At 39.9% G+C, this 13,121-nt stretch overlaps 1 protein-coding gene across 15 annotated transcripts in view; it reads right to left on the bottom strand.

Annotated features, from left to right (window-relative positions):
- The window catches only part of Rin2 (Ras and Rab interactor 2), a 226,794-nt gene that overhangs the window by 66,396 nt on the left and 147,277 nt on the right, over positions 1-13,121 (bottom strand). For 12 of the 15 annotated variants that reach the window (XM_048811366.1, XM_015483365.2, XM_048811374.1 and 9 more), the window contains one exon: positions 130-230. The exons of 2 other annotated variants lie outside the window; for them this stretch is intronic. In XM_048811366.1, coding sequence (XP_048667323.1) covers positions 130-230 — 101 coding nt within the window. Of the gene's footprint in view, positions 1-109; positions 231-13,121 lie in introns of those variants that run through there. One more of the 15 variants, XM_048811375.1, reaches the window with a different exon arrangement.

Raw genomic sequence — 13,121 nt, 5'->3', positions numbered from 1 at the left:
TTCATCTGGAGCCTCCACAGCACTCCCAGTTCCCAAACTTCAGAGGAGTGAGGAACTTCAGCCCTCATTGCTAATAGACTTCACAGAGTCCCTCTCTCACCACCATCACCTAATGGTGTCTCTGGTCACCTGGGAGTTTCAGCAGGTTCCAGGCCATTTTCCAAGCTGACATCTGTCTGCACCATCTCTTGTTTCAGTTCTCCGATCTCCGAGGCGATTGTGTCAATGAGCTATTGAGAGACAAAAATAGTATGACGTCAGGAAGTGCAGAGGCGTGGCACGTCCACAGGCCTGGGGAGCTCTGGCACTTCCACAGGAACAGAAATGACCACCTATTTTTTTTTTTTTAAATCTTGGTTCTGTGAATTTCCTCTAAATAGGAAAAAAAATGACTCCATCCATTTATTCATTAATTTAATAAGCCTATATGGGAACCCACTTCATGCCAGGCACTATAAATGAAAAGTAAGGCTGAGAAGATCTCAATTCTCATGGAGANAAATGCTTGGGATTCCTCTGAAATCTAGATAAAAGCAAAAAGGGGGGGGGGGGACAGCTTCCCCTTAAAAAGGGGAAGAACTTAGGTTTCAGTATTGGGAAAGAACTTAAAGTTTAGTGTTATAATAATGAAAAGAATATGACACCCAGTTTGGTTGCTCAACACAAATACAGAGAGGAATAACTAAATTCTACTAAAACCAGGCCTCCATGTTCATTTTTGTCACAAGGAATTTTCTGCGTTAAAATTTTTATAATCAATATTTGGGTTATAGAAATAAATTTATTTAAAAGACATACACCAGGGCTGGGGATGTAGTGCAGAGGCACTTGCCTAGCATGTGCCAGACCCTGAGTTTGATCCCTAGAACTGAAAAAAGATAAGAAAAGACAGGTCACATGTTGCTTACAAATTGATTTTTGAAGACGTTAAAATTACAAAATTATTTTTCACGTCACTTACAAATTAATTTTCTAAGACTTTAAAATCATAAAATTATTTCTCTCTCTCTCCTTCTTTAAAGTACTGGGGATTGAACACAGGGCCTTGCAAAAATACTGGGTAAGCACTCTACCACTGAGCTACATCCTCAGCCCTGCATTTTTGGTGACGGGGTGAGAGGAGTTTACTGGAGATTAAACCCAGGAGTGCTTTACCACTGAACTACATCCCCACTCATTTTCTTTCTTTCTTTCTTTTTTTTTAAATTTATTTTGAGACAGGGTCTTCCTAATTTCTGAGAATCTCGCTAAGTTATTGAGGCTGGCCTCAAACTTGTGATCTTCCTATCTCAGCCTCCCAAGTGCTGGAATTCCAGGTGTGCACTTTTGAATTTTTTTTTTTTAAGTGAGAGAAAGGGTACTTGGGGTAGCCTGCACCTGTAGCCATCTACTCAGGAGGCTGAAGCAGGAGGATCACTTGGACCCAGGAGTTCAAGACCAGTTTGGCTAATGTAGTGAAACTCTGTCTCTTAAAATAAATATGCGAATGAAATAGATAAAAATTTAAGAAATAAAACTAAATGATAGAAAACAGGGAAAAGGGAAGGATTGGAAAAGGACTGACTGGGTCTGGGATTGTGTTAGTAGTGGTAGGTGAGCCATTGAGTACCTAAGGAGAAAGGTGGAAGGAACCTGACCATTTCTTGGAAAAGATTTCTGTTGTTCTGTGTGCCCTACCCATGAAACTGTGAAAGGGCTGCATCTGACCCTGAAGGCTGATCCAGGGCCTGGTACATGCCAGGCAAAGGCTCTATCATTGAATATATTCCCAGCTCCTCAATATAGTATCTTTATTGGCACCTTCTAGACACTGTTAAGTGTCTAGAAATGTAGAAGAGCTGCTCAAGTTTGTTACTCTCTCACTATTTTTTGAAAGTGTTGTTATTTTTCATATGGGATTGTGTTAGCATCTAATAGGCCTTTTACTGCTTCTCTAGAAACAACAACAACAACAACAAAAATTAGCTGGGTGTGGTGGCACATGCCTCTATTCTCAGCTACTTATTGGGCAGAGGCAGAAGGATCACAAGTTCAAGGTCAGCCTGGATAACTGAAATCCTACCTCAAACAAACAAACAAACAAAAAGTGAGGGGCTGTTAGGAATATGACTAAGTGGTAGAAATCCCCTGAGTTCAATCCCTAGTGGCTCCCCCAAATACAATAAATAAAATAAATAAAAATTTAAAAAACATTTACAATTTTAATTTTACTTTCTAATATGGCAAATATCTATAGACATAATTTACATGAATATAAGTCCTTTGGGGTATTTTTTTTTTTTTTTTTTGCAGTGCTGGGAATTGAATCCAGGGCCTCACATATGCTAGGCAAGTGTTCTACCACTGAGCTACATCCTCCCCCATTTTTATTTTGAGACAGGGCCTCAGTAGTTTGCCCAGACTGGTCTCAAACTTGAGATTCTCCTGCCTCAGCCTCCCAAGTAGCTAGGATTACAGGTGTGCACCACCATGTCTGGCAGTCCTCAATAATTTTTAAGCATGTCAAGGGATTCTGAGATTAAAAAAGTTTGAAACTACTATTCTAGCCAAAAATAAATGTTCTTTTGTCTTAAGTAGCAGCTTATATTTCACCCAGACTCAAGGAGAAATGCTTCATTTGAGCTTATAGGCTATAGGAAAAAAAATGACTCCATCCATTTATTCATTAATTTAATAAGCCTATATGGGAACCCACTTCATGCCAGGCACTATAAATGAAAAGTAAGGCTGAGAAGATCTCAATTCTCATGGAGATGACATTCCAATGGAGTCGACAGACCATAGCAATGAGCACTGAGAAGTTCCAGAATGAAGATAGTTCAGGGTGATGCTGTAGGAAGCAGCTAAGGGGCCATGCTGCTTAGTGTGGGTTGATCAGGACAGGTCTTTGTGCAAGTGGTAGAATCCTGAATGACAAGGGAACCATGATAAGATCAAAGGCAGAGTCCACCAAACCAAGTTCCAGAGCCTGGGGAAGTATGTAGAAAAAGCAGCAGACAGGTACCAGATCTTCCCTAGCTTTCAGATCACAGTATTCATAAATTTTAGCATCCTATAATAAGAACTATTGTGAAGATTTAAATGGGGAAATCACTTTTTATTTTATTTTGTTTAATGGTCTAAAAAGATTGTTTTTTGGGGGTTGGGGTTGTAGCTCAGTGTTAGAGCACTCTCCTAGCATGCACAATGCCCTGGGTTTGATGAATCTCAAGCATGGGGGTGGGAAGTAAAAGCTCATCTTGGATTCTGGCTAGAGATGGTTTGTAAGGGCAAGAGGAGAAAATAAGACCAGTTAGGAGCAAATGCAGTGACCCAGGCAAAAGACAATATTATCTTAAGAGAAAGGGGAACAGTAGAAACAGAAAGAAGGGGAAAATCCAGAAACAACTTGCTATAGAAATTGATTTGACTTGATGGATTGAATGTGAAGGTGGTAGAAAGGAAAGAATCAAGGATGACATCTAAATTTTTGATTTGAGAAATTAAATCTCAATACCCTTGACTGACCTGAGGAAGAATGAAGAATGATTAGGCTTGTGGGGAAATTCGAGTAGGACTTTGGGCAAGTTAAATTTTAATTCAGTTGCTTATTATCAGATAAATCTGTTCAGTAGTCTTGACATTCAGGATGGTAATATTTATACATTTAGAAGTTATTGGCCTATATGTCACTCTGTGACAGGGAGAGATTATCTAAGGATAGAATATCGATGGAGAAGGGATCCCTGCAAATAGCCCTGAGTACACCCAATTTGTAGAGGTCATAAAATAGAGAAGTCAGCCAAGTTCTTCATGCTTGATTCATCCCTTTTGTGTGTGTGTGTGACTGGAGTGAGGACTGTGGGTGGAGCTTCCAGAAGCACTAGGGCTTTGGGAGAGAAAAGAATCAGGAGATCCCATTTCATACACATCAAAGTAACAACAACAACAAAAAGTCTGATGATTCCAGGATATGGGGAAAGAGGATCTTCCTTATGCAGTTGGAGAAATGTTATTCACAGGTCCACTTTGGAAAGCAATTTGGAAATATTTTTAGGGTTGAAAATATAGAAACCTAAGTATGCATTTAGAGAAATCCTTGCACATGGGCACAAGGAGAACTTTACAAGAATATTTGCTGCACTATTATTTGCAAAAGCACCGATTTTAAGCACTCAAATGTTTATCAAAGAAAAACAGATAAGATGCAGAATATACATATTATATACAATTAATGAATCAGAGCTATATGTAGTAATGTAAAGAGAGGTAAAAATTCAAAAAGCTTTTTTTAAAATAAAAAAGGCAAAACAAGTATTATATTGAGTATATAAAGTTTAACACTCTGGAAAACTGAGCTAGGTATTATTTACAGATAACACTCATAGATGTAAAGGCTATCCCAATATGTATAGGGATTATAATCCTAATCCTAGTGGTTAACTCTAGGTAGACAAAATGGATGCAGATGTTCATAGGTGTTGTGCTCAGTGATTTGTGGGGTTTTATTAAAACAAAACAGCAACATAAGATTGGATAATTAAAAAGAACCAATAAAGAAAAGATTTGATTGAGCTGAGCAATAGGTGTTGCAGTATTACATGTGATTTTTCTATATGCTTAAAATGTACCATAATCAAAATTATTAGGAAAATAAGAAAAAGAGAATGGATGCATATGAGAACGGAAGTACATGGAGGTATTAAAAAGATGAGACCAAGAAAGGAGAGTCTGGGTGCCTCTATTAAAGCCCCACCACATTAAGGTTGGGTCCTCTCACTCTGTTACAGCTATGCTCTAAACAGGAGAGCATACTTGGCCCGTTAGGAAGCAGAGAACATTGCCCAGTCCAGGGCCATCCATGGCCTGTGGCAAACCTTGTAAAGAGGATTCTCAACTTGGCAGGAATACAAGTCACTAGGTCACCTCTCCACCCTTTAGTCAACCTATGGCTGCCATATTGATTTGAACCAAAAAAATCCCCAGTAGCCTTCCCCAGAAGAGGTAGTCGATCCCTTCCAGCTAGACCCCTTCCAACTGTATCCTCCAGATATAGCTCTTACTGACACCTTTGGCTGCATCTCTAACCCTCCATTTTCCATTTATACTTTCTTCTCTATATTTAGCCATACACAAGAAAAATCAATGTCAGGGGTGCTGGGGTTGTGGCTCAGTGGTAGAGCGCTCATCAGGCGTGAGGCACTGGGTTTGATCCTCAACACCACATATAAATAAAAATAAAGATATTGTGTTCACCTAAAAGTAAAAAAAAAAATATGAAAACAAACAAACAATGTGGTTTTTACTCAGCACTGGGATAGTAAATCACCACTAAGGCCATTTATCTATAGTGCAGTGACCCTGAGACACAAAGGTGGACAGAGGTTGTGCCTGGCTGGATCACTATGGGACCCTTCCCTGCCAGATGAAGGCTTTTTTTTTTTTTTTCAGTCCCCTCTATCTTTTTCCTCCGCCTTTATTCAATCCTGACTCACCTGCCTAATAGCACAGAGACATTTGCTAAGAGACCAGAGTTTAATGTCCCAAGGTCAGGCCTTTCAGAATTATGTTTATATACCCATAAGGCCCTTCCACCAGCAAGTTACCATCACAAAACATTGTTTCCTCTCTGAGGTTATTCCCAGGTCCCACTAATTGTATTTCAGGTGTTCCCAACGTTGTTTCTTGATAAATTTGTACTTATTTGTATGTTCTTAATTTCTATTGACTTTTCCTCTCATCCTTTATACTTTGGTTCTTCCTAATTTCATTCTCTGAGGACAAACAGAGAGAACTTCTCACCCACCAACAGGGACCAGTTTTAACCTAAGGTTTTCCAAGTTAAAGCCATTGGTGGGGCTGGGGTTGTGGCTCAGTGGTAGAGCACTCGCCTAGCACATGCAAGGCCCTGGGTTTGATTCTTAGCACCACATAAAAGTAAATAAATTAAAAATAGAGGCATTGTGTCCAACTGCAAATAAAAAAAAGCCATTGGTAACTCAATGTAAGTTATTTATCAAAGTTGGTGCAATTAACTGAAATTTTTTTAAATCCACTTACACAAAGACCCCAACACATCCTTGCACCTAGAATGCCTTCAAGGAGGGAGAGGGGCTGGCAAATCATCTACAAAGCTGGTGACTAAGTCCTGCTTCCTACAACTCTGCTTGGCCACCCAGGAAGTATGTGAACCCCTGGGAAGGTGACCACAGAGACAAGCAGCTGTTCTTTGGTGCAGTCAGAGGGTGAGGCAGGAAACCAGGTTGCCAGGGCACAAAATTGGTGAAACAGTAGTTCTTAGGCCTCGAATCCACAAAACCATGTGATGACGAAGGCCAGAATCCTGGCTATTTGCTTTTCCCTGTGGAGACACACAGTAAGACTCATAAAACAAAGAGGTGGTGTGCTTAGGTCTGAGGCATAGCTCAGTGGTACAGTACTTGCCTAACATGAGTGAGGGCCTGAACTTGATCCCCAGCACTGCAAAAAGTAAAATAAAATAAAGTAAAATAGATGAGATACTGGGGGAGAGAAAGGGCTGCTGGTATGGCTGGGGACCGCTGAGAAAGAAACCAGAGGGAAAGGCCAAGTGGTGAAGAGAAGAGAGAGGAAGGCAGGCCACGGTTGGGTGTCCCTTATTCTACTCAGAAATCCAGTGTCCTTAGGCTCCCTAACTTGAGAGCTTTCATGCCTAACAAACCATGAGATATTCAGTGGGTGAAGTGGAAGAATAATTTGGGAAGGAACAGGTTCTTTCCCAGCCCTTTGAGGTCACACCCAGGGCTGGGCCTGGACAAGGCCAGGCCTGCCACTCTCCAGTTTGGTGCAGGAGTCTGCATTAATTTGTACCATTTTATAATCATTCTGGGTAATCTCTTCCTATGGCAGGAGAAACAGCAAACTTGTACAATTTCAAGGTGGTCTGTACTTTGGTAGTGTGTAGTAATGGTGGTGAGCACAACAGCTTTGGGCTCAGAGAGACCCATTTTCAAATCCTGTCTCAGCCTCCCCTGTAGGCTGGGCCACCTTGGGTGAGGGAAGAACCCATCCACCCACCTGGGTGCCCTCATCCTTAAATCTCCAAAGTAAAGGCTGGTGCAGTGAGGTGGGGGTGGAGCTAGAGCGTTAAACAAGACAGTAAGATTTAAATTCTCCCCATTTGAATCAAATGTATGATATATGATATGTCAAGATCAATGTAATGTTTTGAGCAACTAATAAATTTCTGATGTTTAAAAAAAAGATTTAAATGCTTTGAAACAGGCATCTAAGTGCTGCCTGATTTCTTTCCTATTTAAATTCTCTCTTAATTTTGGCAATCATTAGTAAGCAGAAAGCTAACACTAAAACACGTAAAACAGACTTATACGCTTCCCAGACTGAAAAAAAAAGGCCATTTACTCTCCAGCTATAAAGGCCTAGAACTACAAAAGTCAGTTTCAGTGGGCCCCCAATCTCCCTTTGACTGTGTGCCCAAGTCTCTAATCTAGAGATTTGCCCACTAGGAGTCAATTTTCCTCTAATGGGGAGAAAAGGCAGGAGGAGGGAAAAGGGAGGGACTCCAAATCTTGTTTTCTTCCTTTTAGGGTTAGATAAAAGGAGAAAATGTCTCTTGAAGGTCAAGTAAAAATAAAACAAGAAAGTTCTTATAGAGCAAGTTCTGATACAGTGCTTTTTAGATTCCTGGTTTCACTCGGGAATGTTATCAGGGGTTTGAAAAGGGATGTGTAGCTGATATGATGAAGACTTGAAACTAGGGTGTGGGAAAAGTCAAGTGCTTGGCTCCCAGCTATGGAATGTATTCTATTCCCCAACTGCATCCACTTGGTCTTGGGGTATGGTGGGTTTTTGCAATTCCAGAATCTGCACTGTGGGATTAGACCTAGCTCCAGGACCTAGAAAATCACATGACCTACACAATTCTCTCTCCTATCTGCTTCATCATGGTCTGGAGGGTACAGCCCATGCTGTTTTTTTCTAAAGCCATCTGGAAAATAATGGACTTATTCCAAACTTTCAAATAATTTTTGCCAACAGGAACCATCATCCTGGGAACAAAAAATTAATGGAGGTTTCCTGCCCCTCCTCTTTTAGCAGAGTGCCTGGAGAACGATGCTGGGGCACCTCAGAGGAATATTGCCTTTTAAGTACTCTGTGAGGATTGGGGATGTAGCTCAGTGGCAAAGCACATGCTTTCATGTGTGAGGCCCTGGGTTCAACCCCTGACACTGCCAAAAAATGCAACAAAACCACAACATATAAATGCCAAGGGCGTTTGCATTTATATTCTTGAAATTTAATTATAATTACAAACATAATATAAGAATATATTCCCATTGAAAAAAATGAATTATCATAGTTACAACTAATTTCCACTGACCATCACTCATATTCCCTTTCACCTTCTCAGAGGCAAACCACTATTGGGTCTGTCATTCTTGAGTGATATCACTGAGTGGTATCACTCTGTGCTTTTTTTCCACCCAAAGGAACTGTATTGATGATGTATTCTTCTGTAGCTTGCTAATTTCAGTCAACAAAACGTGTGACATTTATCCACATTGATACATGAAGCCCTCGTTCATCTATTTTAGTGGAAATCATTTTCTACCATGAGGATATACCACAATCTGCATATCCATTCTATGTTGATGTTCTGCTTTCTCCAGCAGGGTTGCAATGAACAGTCTTGTCTGTGCTCCCTTGTTCACCACATTAAACCTCAAATAAAATGTCAAGGCTGATATAAATGGTGCTATACCGTGATCTGGGTGGTTGTGAGCTTCTATACTGCCTCTGCCATTTTTGAAAATGTCCGTGTCACTTGTTTGATAAACTTTGGCCAATCTGATAAGTACAAGTGATTTTTGTTTTATATTGTTTTAATTTATTTCTGTCCTATTGGTGTTTTTGTTGTCTATTTGTATTTTTCCCCCCCTGAGGAACTACCTGCTCATCTATCTGTTGCTCATTTTGAGATTTCTTTGCTTTTCTTATTAAATTGGATAAGCTGTGAATATGAATCTATTGTCTCATATATTTCAAACACTTTCTCTAAAACTGTTTTTATGCCTGTTTTTATGTCCTAAGCTTTTAATGATAACAGAATTAAATTAATCAAAGTTTTCACTATGACTTTTGCTTATTAACCCACGTCCAAGAAGATATTTCTTATCTATAAACAGTCTCTTCTACTTACTACTAAGACATATACAATTTTGCTTATTTAAAGATGATAGATTCAGTTATTTGTAGGCCTTTCATTCATCTGGATTTTAATTTTGTGTGTGGTGTAAGCTGAGAACTATGAGGTAAATAAAATATGGCTGGAGCTAGGATTCCCAAACCCCTAAGCATCTAAGCCCTGCATTCTGTCATTTCAGGTATCTTCTACAGGCCAGAAATGTGTACAGGGGCCTACTTTTTTGGATTTGCACAAAGATTTGGAGTATCTCAGTAGGTAGAACTTTGCCCTTAATTTTTTATTCCAAGTAGAATGCAAATGAACTCAACAACATTCAGGCAATAGTTCATCTTAGCCCTATTGATTGAAAACATCAACTTAATCAAACTAGAACCTTCTGTTTACCAAAAAACAACATTTACTATCTTTTTTATTCCATTTTCTACTTCAGAATTTAAAAAATAAAAAGCAATATCTTTCTAATAACACATTACGTAAAGAAAATGGTAATCATTAAACCCAATTCTATCCTCTGAGCTAAGTGAAAGTAGTGGTTTGAGGTGAATAACTTTCCATTTTTAGCTCAAAGTAGTAAACAGTACAATCTAAGGGAAACGAATACAAATGAATAATTTAGTCTTTAGGAGGAAAATTCTGATGACATGCTTAGCTTGTCTCTGCTGCTTCGAGCAGTGTGTCTTTGAGTAAACAATTGGACCATTTAAATACCCTCATCCATAAATGGAGGGTATGATGAGGCTGCTTCTCAGAGTTGTCAGAGTTCACTGAGGTAATGAGGCAAAGCCCTTAGCAGATGTGCAACTTTAATATTTGATGTTTTTGTGTGTGTGTGGTTGGAGGGCTTAGCACTTTATATCATCTCCACCAGGGACTTGGACAGGCCACCTTTGCACTGACTCTTCATTGGGCCTGCAGATGCCTACTGGGTAACTAAAGGCAGGATAAAACTTGGCATCTCTTTCTTCATTGATATCTGTCCCCTTTGTTATTTTAAACTTTGGCTCTGCTTATCGGCATATCCATCACTCAAGAAGTGTAATACAGGTTTATTAGTCCTAAATTTATCTAAATTATCTCATCCTCCTTCAAGACTGAGGACAATAAGATAAGGTTATTTTCAAAATTTGCAGAAATATTGAACTGACAGCTTTTACAATGTCCTGTTCCAGACCCCTTGGGTGGCCTAGAAATCTCCAGTCATTGTTCTACACCTTCCAGGAATAATGGAGCCTTGCAGAAAGATCACCCCATGGTAATGTCTTCCTAGAAGCAACCATCTCATGAGAAGCAAGTTGCTCCCTTCTTGGATCACAGGTCTAGCAGAATAACATCCTAAGAAGCAAATGATAAGAACATCTACAGAATCCCCTAGCAGAACTCAATTAAGATAATGATCAACCAGGTCACATTTTGATCAAGCCTACTCAATTACGCATACCTCTTGCCTCCTGCCCCAATTGTTCCTCTATTTAAACCTAAAGCTCTTGTCAGTGCCCCATAAACAAGACTGAGATATTTGCTCTCACTTTGCCCTTCCCAACATGGCCATATTAAAGGAATTAAAATTCCTTTCCTGCTTTTTACCATTACCATTTTTGGGGTGAGTGGCCGAACCTGATTTGTTGGGACCTACCTAAGTACTCTGGTAATATACTCACTGATGACAGAAAAGTGAGAGGTCTAGAAGTGAAGGGTTCTAGAACAGTTGGGTGGGACTGAGGTGGCAGAATGTGTTGACAGTATCAGCTTGGGACATGAGTCCTTGTGCAGTGCTGGTGAGGGAGACCTTCACATCACATGGTCCCCACGGGCACTTTAAATCCACAGGGACAGAAGGTCTGAGAAGCTTGATACAATGGATAGTCTGATTGAAATTAGGGGAGCCCCAGAAAATTAAGAACCCATTGCTCTTGTGTATGATGACACCACAAGGTGTTGAACTAGAGTCCATGGTTCTGGCCTGCTGGATATTCCTGAGATCTATATACTTCCACCACAAGGGACCTCTCCTCCTTAGGAAGAAGTATGGTCAAGCCAAGAGAACCTCATCCTACACAATTGACTCCTTATCCTTTGCCAGAAGAGGCAACCAGATTACTACTATCAGCTTTGTCTGATAGACAGAGACAAACAAGGAATCCCAGAGTCAGTCTTTGACCAATAACTGATGGGAGCTGGGGTATAAATATTCCAATTCCCTCACTCCTTACTGGGACCACTTTGAAGTAAGATCTACTTTATCCTGAAGCTCCCTTTAAAATGGATAATATTTAATATCTAAGATGATATTAAAGCCTGATCTGATCTCTTTCCCCAGATCCAACCCTCTTGCTACTGTGAGTTTCTCTTGGGAACACTTCAAAAAAAATCTTCAGCTTTGACCCTGTTAACCTAACACATTCTCCAACCTATATGTTGGCCACTGGAGGTGACGGGCCTATCTGTGGGTTATTTGTGGAGCCAGGTATGCTTCCCAATGGCCAGTACCTGTAAATAAATTCCACAGTGCAGGAATGTTGGTTTTTAGTCTACTACTGTATACCCTGAGTTCAGAGCAGGCTCTGGCACATATTAGTTGTTGAATGAATTGACTACTCTTCCCTCTTCCACCTTCCTCTTGGTAACTTCCCTGTTTATTTGCCTTCCCGATAGGGGGTAAGTCAGGACACAGAGGAGTCAGAGCTCTGGCCAGTCCATTATAAACTCAGCTAGACAGGATAGAGAAGTAGCTGAAATGGTGAAGATACTGATAAAAAAAATAAAAAAGATATTGCTGAAGATTTTTCAGTTATTTGCCACACCAAAAGGCATCTTTGAGGATGCTGGAGTTCTCTCCTGATCTCAGTGAGGCTTCTAACAAATAACAGAGACCTACATTGGCCTCACCTTGCTAGACGCTCCTGACCATTATGGTGGAGGCTCTGAAGGGCTGGGAGGACGGTGGCTAGGGATGTGCCATTGATGCAGTGAACTTCCAGAGGCCAAACCCAGAGATTTTTTTTTTTCCTTTTAAAATAATGTTTGAAATTCTCCTGAAGAACACATACTTTCGTATAGCCTTCAAGTAAGTGCTTCCATAGAAAAATAGAAAAAACATTTTTAAAAGGATACATTTGGCATCTATAGTTCAATATATGAAATGCAGAAGCGCTTTGAGGCCTATCTTGAAGCAGTCATTCTACTGGGGCCTTGTTTTATTTTGTTGGTTGTTGAAGGATCAGTTTTGTGTTAGATTATTCAGTGACCTCAGAAGTCCTATAGCACCATATTTCTGCTTCTGGCTTTATATTTTAAGGTTCAGTAATAAGTTACATGATAGAAGCACCAGGAAAAATAACAATTTTTTTTTCTGAGAGTTGTCCTTGATGTTTTCTGCAGCACTGGTTAGTTTTAGCATTTGTGTTTTAAGCTTGATTTTTTACTTTTTGTTTTATACTTTCTAAGAAGTATTTATAGAGTATGTATTAAGCATAAGGCTTTGGAGTTACAATAGGGAAGAAAACAAAACCATCAAGTGGCCCATCAAATTTGTGATACTATTAATTAGAAGACACACTTTTATCCTCTATGCCATCAAGAAAAAACATCTGCCCATATTACACTTGATGGACTCTAGAAAAAAAGGATTTGAGATGATAAGTTGCGAAAATCTTAGAAATCTTAAAATTGAAATGCAATGATCAATGTCTTCATGGGGCTCAAGTTGAGGAGGCCCCTGGTTGTACAGATTGAATGTTAGGGTTGTTTGGTTGCTTTTAGTGACAAGCATGCTGAGTGGGGACTAGCATCCTGGAATTTACAAAATAGGGCTGGCAAGATGACCAACAGTCCAGGTCCCATTCCAGATGTGACCAGTGCTCTCTCCCCACTGGGATTTGGCCATGGTCATGGCTGGAAGTCTGAGGAGAACAGATTCCTGCATAGTAGAAAGCACCTT

Source organism: Marmota marmota, unplaced genomic scaffold (genome assembly GCF_001458135.2).
Source record: "Marmota marmota marmota unplaced genomic scaffold, marMar, whole genome shotgun sequence".
NCBI classification, from domain to species: Eukaryota; Metazoa; Chordata; class Mammalia; order Rodentia; family Sciuridae; genus Marmota; species Marmota marmota.
This window is presented reverse-complemented; position numbering and strand designations above follow the sequence as displayed.